Genomic DNA, 17783 nt, shown 5'->3' with positions numbered 1-17783 from the left:
GTTTTAAACAAACACTGAACAGAGGAGAGTCTGCTGGCAAAAAGAGAACGAGACAAAGCTCGTAATAAAACAAGAATCAACATTGGTTTGGCTTTTCGGAGATGGCGAGACCTGAGGTATTTGAAATGTTGTAACATTAAACGCGGTGCGGAGATGGTGGCGTTTTTATTACTCAACTGTGAAAAAGTTATGTTACTGAACAGATAAATTGGCACATGTAACAGAGTTTATCTTAAAGCATTATCTTTTGTGGAGGATCATATTCATCTGCACAGTTACGCAGAGCCGAAGCAAAACCAAAACACGTTCTTCCTCAAAATGCATGCAGTTTTGTTTTTAACCGCTAGAGGGCCATAGACACAGCAGAATGAAAAGTCTCCTAAAATTTACTGAACATTTTGAAAAATGTTAAGAAATATCAATTGAAATACTATATGAATACAATTATGAATGCTTAAAAAATATCAATGAATCATTTGACTCAAATATAAGTTTTATTTACTTTTAGAAAATTAGCTAAATATAAGCTTTTTCATAGTAGAGTCAGACTTTTGGATCGCTCGGTATCTACTTAAAGGGTTAGTTCACCCAAAAATGAAAATTCTGTCATTTATTACTTACCCTCATGTTGTTTCACACCCGTAAGACCTTCGTTAATCTTCGGAGTACAAATTAAGATATTTTAATTGAAATCCGATGGCTCCTTGAGGCCTTCATAGGGAGCAATGAGATTTCCTCTCTCAAGATCCATAAAGGTACTAAAAACATATTTAAATCAGTTCATGTGAGTACAGTGGCTCAATATTAATATTATAAAGCGACGAGAATACTTTTGGTGCGGCAAAAAAACAAAATAACGACTTATTTAGTGATGACCGATTTCAAAACACTGCTTCAGGAAGCATCGGAGCATAAATGAATCAGTGTGTCGAATCATGAATCGGATCGCGGGTCAAACCGCCAAACTGCTGAAATCACGTGACTTTGGCGCTCCGAGCTGCAGATTCGACACACTGATTCACAATGCTCCGATGCTTCCTGAAGCATTGTTTTGAAATCGGCCATCACTAAATAAGTCGTTATTTTGTTTTTTTGCCGCACCAAAAGTATTCTGCTCGCTTTATAATATTAATATTGAGCCACTGTACTCACATGAACTGATTTAAATATGTTTTTAGTACCTTTATGGATCTTGAGAGGGGAAATGTCATTGCTCCCTATGGAGGCCTCACGGAGCCATCGGATTTCAATTAAAATATCTTAATTTGTGTTCCGAAGATGAATGAAGGTCTTACGGGTGTGAAACGACATGAGGGTAAGTAATAAATGACAGAATTTTCATTTTTGGGTGAACTAACCCTTTAAATAAGACCAATGTTGCATCCTAAGGATGAACAGTATTTACAGTGGTGTGTCAGAGAGAATGAGTGTGCGTAGTTCACTTGATGCCACTCTAGATGCCTTGTGGAGTGATGATGTTATTCTATAATTGGACGTGTAACAACACACCCTCAGTGAGGAATAGCCCAGCATGCCTGAGGAAGACTTTTGTAGTCCATGTGCGTGTGTGTGTGTGTGTGTGTGGGTAACTTTGGCTGTGGTGTAAACAAAATACTTAAATATGGTCTTGACAGAAAGGCCAAATGGTCATTCAACTCTGGACTGACCACTGAAAACACTGAGCAGTGATAAAAGCAAACCGACCAGCCTGTCAAGGTATGATTTTAATAATTCATCAGGTCTTTGTGAACAACTCATTAAAGGGGTGAGATTAATAATGGATGCAATCCAATGGGAGGTGTTGGGATGCATGTGCACGCTACGATTTTGGAGGGTGGGATTCATGTCAGGGGTTGTGCTTCAGTTCACGGTGAATCTGCGGGGTTTCTTCTTCTCCAACCTGTCAGGTTCCTGAACACTGTGCAGGCAGGAGTGCATGATATATGAACTCAGAGTCAAAAATACAGGTTATGAGTTTGTAGGGGTGTATAAGGGTGGTGTGTGGGGGATTTGAACCCTCCCAAAGGAGGTCAAAACTAAACGGTTGAGGTGTGTGGTCGGGGATCTTAAAACATACTTACTAAACAGTTTCTCTGCACACATCACAAGTCTCAAAAAAGGGATTTTGCACAATGCACTAAACTCTTTATTTCTGAACCCAAGGTAACAGCCTTTTTAAATCCTTTTCACACTCGTTTAATGGTTGGCTAATCAAATATTTTATATATGATGAACATTTTACAAATGAAAAAAACTTAAGATGTGCATGTTATTTTGTAGCTGATGTTAATGAATAAATAACCCTAGCTAATCTCAAGGGCACCTTTGTTTTATTTTATAATGACAGTTAAAAATACATTCGATAACCATCCATCAAGCTCAAGTACTTTAAGTAGATAATCATCATCAACAGATTGTTGGAAACACAGTTGAACTACTGAGAGGTTCTGAGAGATTTGCATTGATTCTTAAAGTGTTGTATCTTAAATTGAACCTATAATGCCCCTTTTCACAAGATGTAATATACGTCTCTGTTGTCTTCAGAATGTGTCTGTGAAGTTTCAACTCAAAATACCCCACAGATCATTTATTATAGCTTGTCAATTTTGCCCCTATTTGGGTGTGAGCAAAAACACGCCGTTTTCGTGTGTGTCCCTTTAAATGCAAATGAGCTGCTGCTCCCGGCCCCTTTCCAGAAGAGGGCGGAGCTTTAACAGCTCAACAACAACAAAGCTGGAGAATCTCACGCAGCCAAAATGACGGCGGTATTCAGCCTTACATTGTTCAAACCGGAGTCGACACTGATGGAGAGACTCAGGAAGAAGTTACAACTTTTAGACGTTTCTGAATGGTTAGTGGATAAATTTATGTAGTTGCTGTGGAGTTGATTCAACTCATCCACTAGCATGTGCCGTCATGTTAATCTTTTGTGCAAAACCCATATGGATGCCCACTATACATAGTGTACCTGTTTGCCAAACAGAGCCATACACATCAGGCTAATGTTTATGATTGCTATCAAATGCTGTGAATGGTCTAATATTTTTCCAAACTATCGCTTGGACAGAAATGCTCCTTTTTTAGCAATCAAGCTTGTCAAGGTCAATCTGCAGGCTATACAAGCTAACGAGACTCTAAATAGTGTTCAGTGCTTGTTTCAGTGCAGATTAAGGGGCGGTAATATTATAATAAGATCCCCTTCCTACGTCACAAGCGGCTTATTTTTTCACATGCTTGCAGAGAAAGGGTTTTTTCCCACATTTTCTGGGGTGGTATATGCACTGGGGACCCGATTATAACACTTAAACATGAAAAAAGACAGTTTTTTTTTTCATGATATGTTCACTTTAATGTTTTCCAGGTGGGTGAAATATCTAGATAAAATGGAGGCAGAACGAGATATGACAGATGACACTGACAGATGTCGCAGAGGTTCAAAATTACCCTACAGGTGAGTAAAAAGCCTTTCGATGAATCATGATCACATCTAACATCTGCTGCAATGAAGACATTTAAAATTGTTGATCAAACTCTCATAGTGCGACATCCAGTCAAGCATTTTATGATGCGTCAGGCTCAGATGCATTATAGCAATATGCATTCCTGAAATGTTGCCATGTGGAAATTTTTCATTTTGAGATGCTTTGGAGATAATTACATTCAACTGCTGTCATGGTAGTTTAGTGTTTAAAAAGAGTCTGTCTTTGTCCAGCAGGAGGAGCTGCCCAATGACATTCACTTTCACTTGCTCTTCTCTCGTTGTTGCTGAAGTGATGTGATGTGATTTGACTGCTGGATGGCAGTCATTTCACTCCATTCTCTCTCTTTGAGAGAAACTGACAAAACAAAGACTTTTATGTTAATCAGTTACACATCATATTGGATTACTGAAGCTGTAGAACACAGTGACAACATTATAAATGGAAGGAAAATATTGAAAAGGGAAAAAAGGGGTAAAACGCACACACTGTCACTTGGTAAGCTTGTAGCATCGGCTTTTGAATCACATATTGACTTGCAAACTAATGCTGAAATCATTTCTTAAATACAAAAATAAAGAAAGAAAAACAGTAAAATAAGAATTTATTGTAGATTATATGAACTATTTGCAACACATTACACATTCGCTCTTAATCATATGCATAATATCCCTAAAATGTCTCTGTTGAAGTTTCTTGTCTCTTGTTTATTGACTCAGCCTATAGGTCATCTTGGTGATTTAAAGGAATAGTTCACTTCAGAATTAAATTTTCCTGATAATTTACTAACCCCCATGTCATCCAAGATGTTTATGTCTTTCTTTCTTCAGTCGAAAAGAAATGAAGGTTTTTGAGGAAAACATTCCAGGATTTCACTGGGGTTCAACGGGTTGAAGGTCCAAATGTCAGTTTCAGTGCAGCGTCAAAGAGCTCTACATGATCCCAGATGAGGAATAAGAGTCTTATCTAGAGAAACCATTGCTCATTTTCTAAAAAAAAAATAAAAATGTATATACTTTTTAACCACAAATGCTCGTCTTGCACTGCTTTGCGATGCATCACGTGTTGCGTAATCATGTTGGAAAGGTCACGCATGACGTAGGCAGAAGTAACACGATAGGGCAAAAAACTCTATCTCATTTTCTCCTCCAACTTCAAAATCATTCAACATCATTGTTTTACCTTTTGTTTGTAAAGGCTGTTTGACTTAGTCTTTTCACTTTGTAGACACTTCCGCCTACATCACGCGCATAGGCGTAATTTGCAGGCGGGACGGGTGGGACATGCCCCCACCACTTTTTGCCAGGGTCGATATTGTCCCCACCACTTTTTGAAACATCTTGCGGTACGGATGTATCTAATACAAAATAAACGTTGATTAGCAATTCGTTCGTTTGTGTTAAATATTAGGCAATCTGGTGCTGGGATGTGTTGTTTTTGAAATCATGTTGCTCATTGCCGCTGTTATCATTGGCGCAACAGTGTTCTCTTGATGCTCGTGCGCACTGCGCAGTCTTCACACGGACGAGCGCTTCTACGCTGTTGGCAGAGACTCTCTATTCGTTCCGGTGAAATCACAAAACAAAATGCACATAAACGTGTCCCTGCTCTTGATATACAATCACTGATGAACATATTTGGTTTTAATGAGAAAAAAATAAAATTAATTATAAAAGGGCAGATTAGAACCCAGAACCTCTAGCACGCCGAATGAAAATTCTACCGCTAGTCCATCAGAACAATTAAAAGTTTGGTGCGGATGCACGTATTTATTGACTAATGTAAAACTCTTGAGATTAACAATGTAGTAGATATAAGGATGAACCTATCATATTAAAAATGAGGTCTATGTCAATAATTTTCTGCATTTATTGTAATAATACAATTACAATACACCAAAACACACATTACTCCTGTCCCACCCATTTTTTAAAACAAAGTGGGTGGCACGCGTGACCTTTCCAACGTGATTACATAATGCATGTCGCATCGCGGAGCAGTGCAAGATGAGCATTTGTGGTTAAAAAATAAATAAATTTTTAGTTTTTTAAAAAAAACGGCAGATGGTTTCTCTAGATACGACTCTTATTCCTCGTCTGGGATCATGTAGAGCTCTTTGAAGCTGCACTGAAACTGACATTTGGACCTTCAACCCGTTGAACCCCAGTGAAGTCCACTATATGGAGAAAAATCCTGGAATGTTTTCCTCAAAAACGTTCATTTCATTTTGACTGAAGAAAGATATGAGCATCTTGCATGACATGTGGGTGAGTAAATTATCAGGAAATTTGATTTCTGAAGTGAACTAATCCTTTAAAGTGCGCTTTTTCTTTTTGGGATTTTCATTGTGAGCACACTACTCACACTATTTATACTACAAAATGGCATAGAATAGTGCGCAAGTACACAAACTGGGACGCACCTTATGTTTTGTAGGTGCCAAATAAGGAAGAACTGGCCTGTTCACTGTACCTCATAGTAACAATATCTAGAACTGAGAAATTTAAAAAGATTGAAATGTTTCAAGTCGTGACAGGTATTGTCTTTAGTAGACTGATTTTATTCTTTTTAATTACTCATTCATATCAGCAAGTCATTCTTACGAGTCAACCCATATAATGTTAATACAGGAATTAATAAAGTTAGTGGCCAGCTGCTAAGTAACACTGTTTTATTTACTCATCAAATCCTTGTTAGATTTGCACCCTGTGTGAAGGTGAGAAATGGTGCAGAATAAATCTAAAAGTGTGCGTGGAAAGAACTGGAGCCTGTGAACAGCTGTTCTGTCTGGTTAGAATGGCATACTGGAGTAATTAGACACCAGATTGTCAGGAAAGCTTTGCTACACAGTGGCTGAGAAGAATCTGTTTACCATTCAGGGCTTTGGGCATTTGCGCACACACCTTATTTATTGTTCCTTTTCATTCTCTCTTCTCGTACCATCTCTGATGCCCCCCCTGTGCACTAATTTTGGAAACTGCTGTGTTTTTTTCTGCTCTGCCTATCCACTAGAGATAAAGCCGTTCCCTTGGCTCTTTTAGATAAGAGGCAGTCATCATTCCATTATCCCCCCCAACCCCTTGTTCATTTTAATCTTCACCCTTCACAACTGAAATAAAATCACTCGGCTGAATGAGAGCCCTTGGGACCAAGACAATTATGTTTGAAGCTCTCCTGGCTATGACTCAATATTATTTGGCTTGATGAATTATATCAGACCGACTAACCTATTTGACCCCCACTCACACAGTGTCTGTGTGAACAAGACCGGTCATTTCAATGCCAAACTGTGAAAACTAAAAGTGTTGAGTCCAGGGACAGACCACAGATAAATGACAGAAGTTAAATGGTTTTCAACACTTCCATTTTCAATCTGAAAGATTTGCTATTTAGCATCACTTTATTCACATTTTAGTCAAGATCTAACATCTAATTCCCGATTCAGTCTTTATCTTTTTTCATAATCATGGATCACTCATTATCTTTCATTCCTTCTATCCTGTTATATTTCACTGTCTCTTCTCTCTCAGCATTGCTTAATTTCCTCTTTCATTCATTACAACGTTTGAGCGATGCATAGTTTTATTCTCAGGATAAAAACATCTTTAATGTAGTAGCTACTTGAGACCATAAAACATTCGCTTTGAAGCAACCAGTTTAAACAGCTCATTTCTGTACAGACTTCAGAAGGATCCCGGTGTCGGAAAAAAGTGGATTGTTTATTTTAATGGCGTCCCGGATCGCGTCGGAGGATTATATGTTTGTTCGGAGCATTTGACTGCAGATGTTTTGTAAAGAGGCACAGTGTAATGAAGAGTTTGCAAAGAAACTTTTGTTGAAAGATGAAGCAGCAACTGTATTGGATCTGACAGCAGATGCATCACAAACCATAAGTAAATGATTTTATGATGCTTTGTCTGTAATATTTTCAAAACATTTATGCTGTGTCCGAAATCACATACTCTCTTGAGTAGGTTATTTTTTGCAACCGCTAAAAAGTATGTTCTTTATAGTATTCAAATTAATTAGTGTGTAGTATGAATGTAATCCAGACATACTACATTTGCCATGTTGTCATTATCATGTGACCTTCCAGCGTCAGTTCACTGCCATTCACAAATCCTCTCCCATGGCCTCATGGGATAGTAAAGTGTCCATCGTATGCGCACTTGAGAATCTCACCTGAAGTAGTAGGTTATCTGGGGACTTTTTCACCTACTCTTTTATGAGTACTGTGAATTCAGACATACTTCTTTTGTGATGTACTGTTTTTCACCTTCTGTACAGTATGGAAGTATGCGATTTTCAGATGCAGCCTTACTTGTCTGCAATAGCGAGTGGGCGTTGATACGGTTTCATATGCACGTTAGCCAATCATAACAGTGACTGTTTAATGACAAACCTTAAAGAAGCCACCCCTTAAAAATGGATCATTTCAGACAGAGGGTCAGAATGAGGATTGAAAATAATAGTTTTTTTTGTGCGCAAAACTTTAAGTGAACATCAAGGAACATATTAAAATAATTTTAAAAAATCCATGTCATGTGCCCTTTAAAGGGGGCCTTGGTTATGATTTCACTGTTTTAACTTTAGTTAGTGTGTAATGTTGCTGTTTGATCATAAACAACATCTGCAAAGTTACGACACTCAAAGTTCAGTGCAAAGGGAGGTATTTTCATTTACAGAAATCGCTTTTTAAGAACTACAACAAACGGCTGGTAGGGACTACAACAAGCTTTTTCCCGGGTTGGTGACATCACTAACCCTAAAATTTACATAAACCCCGCCCCCGAGAACACTCAACAAAGGGGGTGTGGCCATGTTGGGCTGCTTTAGAGAAGAGGAAGAGTTGTTGTAGTAGAGTGTTGTTATCATGCCGTCATTTTACGCCGGACTGCTTCACAAACGAGGGTCAATTCAAAGCTGGATTTGCACAAAAGATTAACATGACGGCACATGCTAGTGGATGAGTTGAATCAACTCCACAGCAACTACATAAATTTATCCACTAACCATTCAGAAACGTCTAAATGTTGTAACTTCTTCCTGAGTCTCTCCATCAGTGTCGACTCCGGTTTGAACAATGTAAGGCTGAACACCGTTACTGACAATCCTCATTTTGGCTGCGTGAGATTCTCCAGCTTTGTTGTTGTTGAGCTGTCAAAGCTCCGCCCTCTTCTGGAAAGGGGGTCCGGGAGCAGAAGCTCATTTGCATTTAAAGGGACACACACAAAAACGGCGTGTTTTTGCTCACACCCAAATAGGGTCAAATTTGACAAGCTATAATAAATGATCTGTGGGGTATTTTGAGCTGAAACTTCACAGACACATTCTGGGGACACCAGAGACTTATATTACATCTTGTAAAAGGGGCATTATAGGTGTCCTTTAAGATAATGATGATTCAATTTGAATTACAACTCATGAATTAAAGGGAAGCCGATTCTTAAATTCTCAATTTGTCCAACCATGATTCTCTAGAGAGGATTTAAATTCAGACCCCTTCCTCTGGGAGATTTTAAGTCACGTATCATTTCAAGTCACATATCTCATTTCTCTATTTCAAGGGCCACTTTTAAAGCCTCTTGAGAAGTAACAGATATATTTTCCAGAATGATGTGTAAGTGATTGAGGAAGTGAATGGAGCTGTAGTAGGGCCATATACATTTTCAGAGCTGGTCTACAGTGTGTCTGTTTGGTTTTTGCTTGCATGTGTGAGTGTAATTGTGATCTATGTTATGTTTGCTGTCATAGTAACAGGCTTTGTGATAGCATTTGAGCAATGGCACAGCAACTGTAGCACTGTCAGCTCTGCAATACCGGGTGCAGAGGTCGTAACCTCTGTTGATGGATGTATGGAGACGTTATGGTCACCAGTGGAGGTGGAGTTTAGTTTCCTTGTCTGGAACAAGTAACTCAAATGGTCACAAATACTTTCACCTCTGCCCCCATATATATGAGTGTTGCTGTGTAGAGTTGGGTATCATTTGAATTTTAAAGATTCTGATTCTGCTTATTGATTCCGATTCATATAAATTCCTAATTTCGATCAATTCCTAATTTTGATTCCAATAAGATAAAAAAACTTAGATATTATTCACATTTTAGTCTTATTTTCATTGTAGCTGAATACCATGAACAAAAATCAGCAGGCTAAAGAACACTTGCACAAGGAACTTTTGCCTCTGATTTAAAAATACCATAGCAAAAACAACTAGCCTAAATAAATATTATAAATTTCATGCATTATTAAAGTAAACACTCAGTAATTAAAAAAGAACAAATAAACAAATTAACAATTGCACAAATAGCTTACAAACAACTGAACAAAAGATATGATTGAAATAAACACTGTTTTAAGATTTTCAGGTATTCAGGTACAGAAACTGTAATCAAATGTAAAATAACCCTAACACATACAAATATAGTTACAAAATTTATTCAGTCTTTTGTTATTTGATTATAGAGACGGCAGCAGGAATATTAGGCTGCTGTCACTTTAAGAGCTCCACGGATCCAGTATACTGTTACATATGCGTTTTCTTTGTCTGTTTACGTTCACTTAAGACATAAACGACTGTGTTTACAGGGATATTTTGACATATTTTTCTGTGTATTTTGGTGCTTTCAAGTCATATCGAAAATATCATATTTACGAGTTGATTGCACATGAACGCCACCACAAAGTCGTAAATACGAGTGGGAAACTTGTGATCTTCTTTAATTCCAGATCTTTACGAGTTAGGGGTGTGTCTGTGAGAAACATGGTGGAATACCACAATATTTATAGGTATTTAGCAATGACATTGTGATGCTTTTTTATTTACAACCAAATAAGCTAATTCCCAGGACAAAATATAATGGCATTGTAATATAATAATGTAATATGTAACAGAGTCATTGATGAATAAGGTTTTTAAAAGTGTAAAAAAACATAATGGAGATGTAATTAATTTTGAAGTTGCTAACAATGAGATTATGTAGTTTTTATAATCAATTAACACTGCTTTTGTCATTTTTTACAAATTGGACAAAATTTGTCACCAAAAAAGTAATTCGGTTTAACCAAAATTTCGGTTTTACCGAATTACACTTTTGGTTATACCATATGACGATATTTTCAAACAATGCTAACAGGATGATATCTAGCTAGCAAAAGGACAATCAAACATTTTATGTTTAGTACAAGTTTTTAAAATATTACAACATTTTCCATGTTTTATAGCGGTTGTACCGAATGACCTGATGTTTCGGGACATGCGTATAAGCAAGTGAAAACATAGTGAAAACTATTTTTCAAATAGTTAAAAGAGAGTAAGTCACTTTGCTTCATGATCATGTGCATGTGGTCCTTTGCAGGTGTCTGAATGATGTCACATCCTGTCACATGATATTGACCGCATGACTTGATCCAAAATGGTCCCTTTATATTGGTTACTCCAAATGACATCAGTGAAATTCAGACATTCTTTCTCATAACAAAGCAACGACTTCTACACATAATTTTAATACCATGTTGCACTATGTTGGTATATGATGTTATAAAATCATGCCAGAATTTAAAAAAAAAATTCATTTATTACATTTTAAGATGTTTTAATCACAAATGAAATTGGCCTTTGGATGGTTAAACCGAATTACATTTTGACACTTAAAACTTTAAAATACCTTTTTAAATGTAGCAAAATATAATTAAACCTTTTGGATTCAATAAAAGAGATCTTCTTGTACTACTTCACATACTTTGGATGTCATATCTTTTATCATTATTAAGGCCTTTGGGCAAAAAAATGACCCGTCACGTCATTGACCCAACATTAAAGTTTACAGTGGCTTCATAGATTAATTATAAACATTAAAAAGCAAAACACACCTGATGCTTTTCCTTTGTTATTCATTTTCTGGAAGTAGAGTTTAAAAAACTTGCTGTATTTTTGTGTAGTTAATTAAGAGAAGGTACACTGCCATCTTGCTCCGACAAAAGTGACTTTAACGCACCCGATGTCGTAAACACAACTTCCCACCTGGTTAATACGAACTTCCCAGGCGGACTTAAAGCACCATTTGTCCATTCAAGTGCAAAAAGACCCGGAAGAGAACTCAGTTCAGTATCGCGCGCTATACAGTATGACAGGCAGCTTGAGTGTTTTGAAATCACCCATCACTAGATATTGTTGAATAAAGTCATTATTTTGGGGGGTTTTGGTGCACAAAAACTATTCTCATTGCTTCATAACATTAAGGTTGAACCACTGTAGTCACATGAACTGTTTTAAATAAGTCTTTAGTAGCTTTCTGGGCATCTGAAAGTGTTAATTGTCTTCACTAAGGCCTCACTGAGCCTTCAGATTTTATCAGAAATATCTTAATTTGTGTCCAGAAGATGAACGAAGGTCTTACTGGTGTGGAACGGCATGAGGGTGAGTAATAAATGACAGCATTTTAATTTTTGGGTGAACTAACCCTTTAAGTATCCGATTCCAGAGTCGTTTCCCAGCCCTATTCCTGTGCACGAGTGTCTTAGCTTTACATTTTCAGCATATTGTTTCACACTCACCCGTAGCGTGAGAGGACTCCGATATGCTTCAGACGTGAATGACAGCGTTCTCACCTTTGTCAAAGGGCCAAACGCTGACCTATTTGTGCTCCGGTTTCCTGTCCACGTCACATCCAAGGTCCACTCGACGGGGTTCTGGTTTCTTCAGCTTCTCCTTCTGCTAGCTCTCACTTTCCATCTCTCAAACCACTTTGCCCAAACCAAAAACCCACAGGCATATACTCTTAACCCCAATCATGAGCCAGACCAGATAGACGTTACCTCTATCAATTATTAAGCCTTAAGTATAGCACTCATCTTTGGAAATGTGACCCGTGAGATCAGGGCCTGTGGGGTGCGGAGAATATCTGAAAGAGCGGCATTGAGTTACTCTAAAATTCATATTTGATTACCCATTAATTCCTAAGTGATATAGCAAGGTGATACTGGAGCTTATTGCGAATAATGTGTCTAAATATCATATTTGTGCACATACGGGTTTGTGCTAGGCACTTGCTCACATCTCATCGCCTCATTTGCTATAGTTTTTGTGTTTTTCTGCCTGAATTTGATCTGAGCATTGGCACACCTCTGACAGGAGCTTTGATGGACTCAGAGAACATCGATCACTCCTGTTTTTCACCCATTGGCATGTGTGCTGGCACATTGCTGAAATTGATTAAGAGAGCCTGTCTTGGGACGTCCTTTTCTGTAACCTTCAGGTGAGAGACTTTCAAGTTGCTTTCAAACTCTACTCAAGCATGAAATAAGGTTTCATACTCTTCTAAAGTACTTGAGAGGAAATTTTGACAACATGCAACTTTTTTTTTTTTTTTTTTTTTGCTGACAATCAGAGGGAGGATTAATTTTCATGCTGATTTTGGTGGCAGGGAAAGACAAATTTCTGGGGAAGCAAGCAAGTAATTTGCTGAAAGATTTACATATTAATCTCAGCTGGACCCTTGAGGTAAGCATGGATTGATTTGGCAGATCAGAAACAACCCAAAGGGCCTAAAATTGCTTCAAACTGAGCATTTAAAAACATGCTAATGATACATTTTGTTTTTTTTTTCTGTAGGAAGCAGATGTTCAGGTGTGTGTGTGTCGGTGTGAAAGTGAATAGGTTGCAAGTTACAGCAGTCTTAGACGTGTTACGAGGCTCATCCTTACTTCGTCACAGTACCAAACCTATATCTTAGCAGCAAAACCGCTGGTCTTATGACATGATTGATATGGTGCAACGACCCAAAGATTATCACATCAAAGGATAAATATAGAAAGTCAATGTTTAAAAAGATTACCATTTTTGTATTGTTGATTTAACTGTCTGTTTGGTGAGTGTAAGCTTCAGTGAGCTTCATCTGAGCACCTGCAGTCACCCTGAGTGGAGTTATGAGATATTGTTGGGACCTGCTGGGTGCCGACCTGTGAAAGTAAAGCCTGTGAAATGACTTGATGATAGCAATTTTCTTTCCTGTCTGTGTTGACATATTCCCTGTTGAAGCAGGACATTCTTGTGGGACACATTGAAGGGCATGTTAGACCTATAGTCAGTTTATGCTGTGCACCATTCTTGCTACTTACTATTGCTTATCAGAAGCGGGTCAAATTATTAGGATGGGACTTTATTGTAGACCATTTTATTGGACAAAAATTGGGGGTGCACAATGTACACTACCGACGTACACAAGTTTGGATTTGGTTAACCTGTTAGCATTCCACTGTACCACATACCTTTCAAAAGAGACCAAAACCATGCATATACTTTAAATGGTTCAAAACCAGCATGCAATTTTTTTTTAGGATTTTAGGCAAATTTTACAGGAATGCTAAGCAGTTTATTTATTTGATGGAAATCTCTTCTGCTTACCAAGGCTGCATTTGTTTAATTAAAAATACAGTAAAAAAAATAAAATAATAATATTATGAAATATTATTAGAATTTAAAATAACTGTTTTCTATTTTAATATAATATAAAAAGCAATTTATGTCAGTGATGCAAAGCTGAATTTTCAGCATCATTACTCCAGTCTTCAGTGTCACATGATCCTTCAGAAATCATTCTAATATGCTGATTTGCTGCTCAAGAAACATTTCTGATTATTATCAATGTTGAAAACAGTTGTGCTGCTTCATATTTATGTGGAAACCTTGATACTTTAATGAATGGAACGTTCAAAAGAAAAGCATTTATTCTAAATAATATTAACATGTAACGTTTTGTAACATTATAAATGTCTTTACTGGCATTTTTAAACAATTTAATGCATCCTTGCTGGATAAAAGTGTTAATTAGTGTTAAAAAAATTAGACTGACTTCAAACATAACAGTATTGGTTAATAAATGTGACTATATAATGTTATTTGAAAAATAACCCAATATAATTAAGCTAAAGGACCCAACATTATTTCTAGTTGTTAAATACAAATTAAGCACTAATATAATAAAATGCACTAATATAATACAATTTGTACAGACTGTACCTTTTCTCTGTAAATCTCACCTTTTAAGCTTTACAGGGATAAACAGGAAAATGATGCAATTCTGCTGTAAAGCAACTCTAAAAAGACAATAGCACACAGTCATTATTCAAGTGAAATAAGTTCCGTTCAGTTCCGTTCAATAATTGCGTAAAGTTCATCAAATATGGAATGAGTTCAGTTCAGCTCTATACAGTGATGTCATCGTCCAGCTCATCCAATAGTGTCAGCACAGTCAGTCAAATGGACTAATAGCCACTAAATTCCAATTTTGATTTCATATGATCTTCAATAACATTAACTTATACCCAAGCCTAGCTTGGTGACTTAGTCTTCTGCCATGCCCAACCCAACCCAGCACTGCCCAGCCCTACAGCCGGACCCAAGAGCTCAGCCAGATCTGGTTTCATCCTCAGCACGCAGGGAGGTTATAAGAGAGGCTGGAGAAGATCACACACACACACAGAAAGAGAAGGAAAAGAAGACAGAGAGATGAAAAGCTGACCGCGAGTGAGTCTCAGACAGGAAGCTACTCATCTTTTTGTATTGTGATTGTACCCAGACTCCCCCGGGCTCCACAGGGGGGAGGGGGCCCTGGCGGCCATGATTGCAGCTCGCAGTAGTTCGGTGGGTCGAGGAGGCCCCGATGAGCCCTCCAGGCACCGCAGACAGTCAGCTGCTTCTCTGGCAGGGCACCGTGGGCATCGCAGCTCTCAAGAGAGCAATCGTGATAGCCATGCTCAGCACCGGCAGGCGGCGCTGCTGCGGGCCAGGAGAGCGTTTCTTATCAGGGAGATGGAGACCAACTGGTACTTGAAGCTGTGTGGCCGGGCCAGAGAAGATAGTGTTGCTTATGAGACTGGCATGCCTTACCGGTGAGTCCTGAAAGCAGAGTGAAGGGCAGCAGGGTGAATATGATGTCTGAGAAACCCTTCCCACAGTGCAGTTTTGTTTGTTTAGGTATGAGATCTTTTTTTCTTATTGTAAGGAAACGAACACAGAGGGCTTTTTATTGCTGTTGTGTGTGAGTGATGCACAAGAAAAGTAGTGAAAAATATGTGTTTTAGTATATTTTATTTTAATAATGAGGAAATGTTGATGCAATCTTGTGGCTGCCTGTTGCTGACTGACATTTGTTTGGAATAGGGCATCCCTGTCTCTTTACTAACCAAGAGGTCATTGACCTGAAAAAGGTTGAAGACCCCTGATCTTTTCTGCAGATATTCTCAGCTGTCTTATATTTGTGTGAATTAGAATTTGATCTTCTATAGGAAAGTATGTATAAACATGATCTCTATTCTTGGTGCACGTCGTCTTTCTGTCATACTTTCTGAATGATAATGAGTTAAGTTGAAACCCGAGAGTCAACAGCAGTCCTTACAGTTTGACCCTCAAGCTCCACGAATAACCGACATTCTCACCTGTGCTCATACTGACATCACACTTTTCCCACCAGAGATGAGTTCTCTTTAAAAGGTTAGTTCACCCAAAAATTAAAATTGTCAGTAATTACTCACCCTAACGTCGTTCTAAACCTGTAAGACTTTTGTTCATCGTCGAAACACAAATGAAGATATTTTAAATGAAATCTGAGAGATTTCTGTCCCTCCATTGACAGTCTACGCTGCTGACACTTTGACGCTTCGAAAAAGTTCATAAAGAGATTGTAAAACGAATCCATATGAATTGAGCGGTTTAGTCCAGATTTTCTGAATAAACATGATCGCTTCATATGATGAACAGATTTAATTTTGGCTTTTATTCACATATAAACATTCATCAACTCACACATCAGATATGGTAAATGGAAGCTCAAGTATGAGAACCAGTGAGGTTCATTCTCGTGTTACGCAGCACGTTTGAGCTTCCGCAAGAACCAATGAGGTTCATTCTCGTGTTACGCAGCACGTTTGAGCTTCCGCAAGAACCAATGAGGTTCATTCTCGTGTTACGCAGCACGTTTGAGCTTCCGCAAGAACCAATGAGGTTCATTCTCGTGTTACGCAGCACGTTTGAGCTTCCGCAAGAACCAATGAGGTTCATTCTCGTGTTACGCAGCACGTTTGAGCTTCCGCAAGAACCAATGAGGTTCATTCTGGTGTTACACAGCATGTTTGAGCTTCAGCAAGAACCAATGAGGTTCATTCTCATGTTACGCAGCACGTTTGAGCTTCCGCAAGAACCAATGAGGTTCATTCTCGTGTTACGCAGCAAGTTTGAGCTTCAGCAAGAACCAATGAGGTTCATTCTCGTGTTACGCAGCAAGTTTGAGCTTCAGCAAGAACCAATGAGGTTCATTCTCGTGTTACGCAGCACGTTTGAGCTTCGACAAGAACCAATGAGGTTCATTCTCGTGTTACGCAGCACGTTTGAGCTTCCGCAAGAACCAATGAGGTTCATTCTCGTGTTACGCAGCACGTTTGAGCTTCCGCAAGAACCAATGAGGTTCATTCTCGTGTTACGCAGCAAGTTTGAGCTTCAGCAAGAACCAATGAGGTTCATTCTCGTGTTACGCAGCATGTTTGAGCTTCCGCAAGAACCAATGAGGTTCATTCTCGTGTTACGCAGCACGTTTGAGCTTCCGCAAGAACCAATGAGGTTCATTCTCGTGTTACGCAGCACGTTTGAGCTTCCGCAAGAACCAATGAGGTTCATTCTCGTGTTACGCAGCACGTTTGAGCTTCAGCAAGAACCAATGAGGTTCATTCTGGTGTTACACAGCACGTTTGAGCTTCAGCAAGAACCAATGAGGTTCATTCTCATGTTACGCAGCACGTTTGAGCTTCCGCAAGAACCAATGAGGTTCATTCTCGTGTTACGCAGCAAGTTTGAGCTTCAGCAAGAACCAATGAGGTTCATTCTCGTGTTACGCAGCAAGTTTGAGCTTCAGCAAGAACCAATGAGGTTCATTCTCGTGTTACGCAGCACGTTTGAGCTTCAGCAAGAACCAATGAGGTTCATTCTGGTGTTACGCAGCACGTTTGAGCTTCCGCAAGAACCAATGAGGTTCATTCTCATGTTACGCAGCACGTTTGAGCTTCCGCAAGAACCAATGAGGTTCATTCTCGTGTTACGCAGCAAGTTTGAGCTTCAGCAAGAACCAATGAGGTTCATTCTCGTGTTACGCAGCACGTTTGAGCTTCCGCAAGAACCAATGAGGTTCATTCTCGTGTTACGCAGCACGTTTGAGCTTCCGCAAGAACCAATGAGGTTCATTCTCGTGTTACACAGCACGTTTGAGCTTCAGCAAGAACCAATGAGGTTCATTCTCGTGTTACGCAGCACG

General features: G+C 38.7%; 1 protein-coding gene across 2 annotated transcripts in view; it reads left to right on the top strand.

The window, feature by feature from the left end:
• Positions 1 to 1289: 1289 nt before the first annotated feature.
• kcnab1a (potassium voltage-gated channel subfamily A regulatory beta subunit 1a) overlaps positions 1290 to 17783 on the top strand; it is a 135410-nt gene continuing 118916 nt past the window's right edge. The window contains exons 1-2 of one of the 2 annotated variants that reach the window (XM_048168732.1): positions 1290 to 1315; positions 3362 to 3451. In XM_048168732.1, the coding sequence (XP_048024689.1) occupies positions 3384 to 3451 (68 nt within the window). In that variant the 5' untranslated portion in view covers positions 1290 to 1315; positions 3362 to 3383. Of the gene's footprint in view, positions 1316 to 1583; positions 1717 to 3361; positions 3452 to 17783 lie in introns of those variants that run through there. The other variant, XM_048168733.1, reaches the window with a different exon arrangement.

This window comes from Megalobrama amblycephala, linkage group LG19 (genome assembly GCF_018812025.1).
Source record: "Megalobrama amblycephala isolate DHTTF-2021 linkage group LG19, ASM1881202v1, whole genome shotgun sequence".
NCBI classification, from domain to species: domain Eukaryota; kingdom Metazoa; phylum Chordata; class Actinopteri; order Cypriniformes; family Xenocyprididae; genus Megalobrama; species Megalobrama amblycephala.
This window is presented reverse-complemented; position numbering and strand designations above follow the sequence as displayed.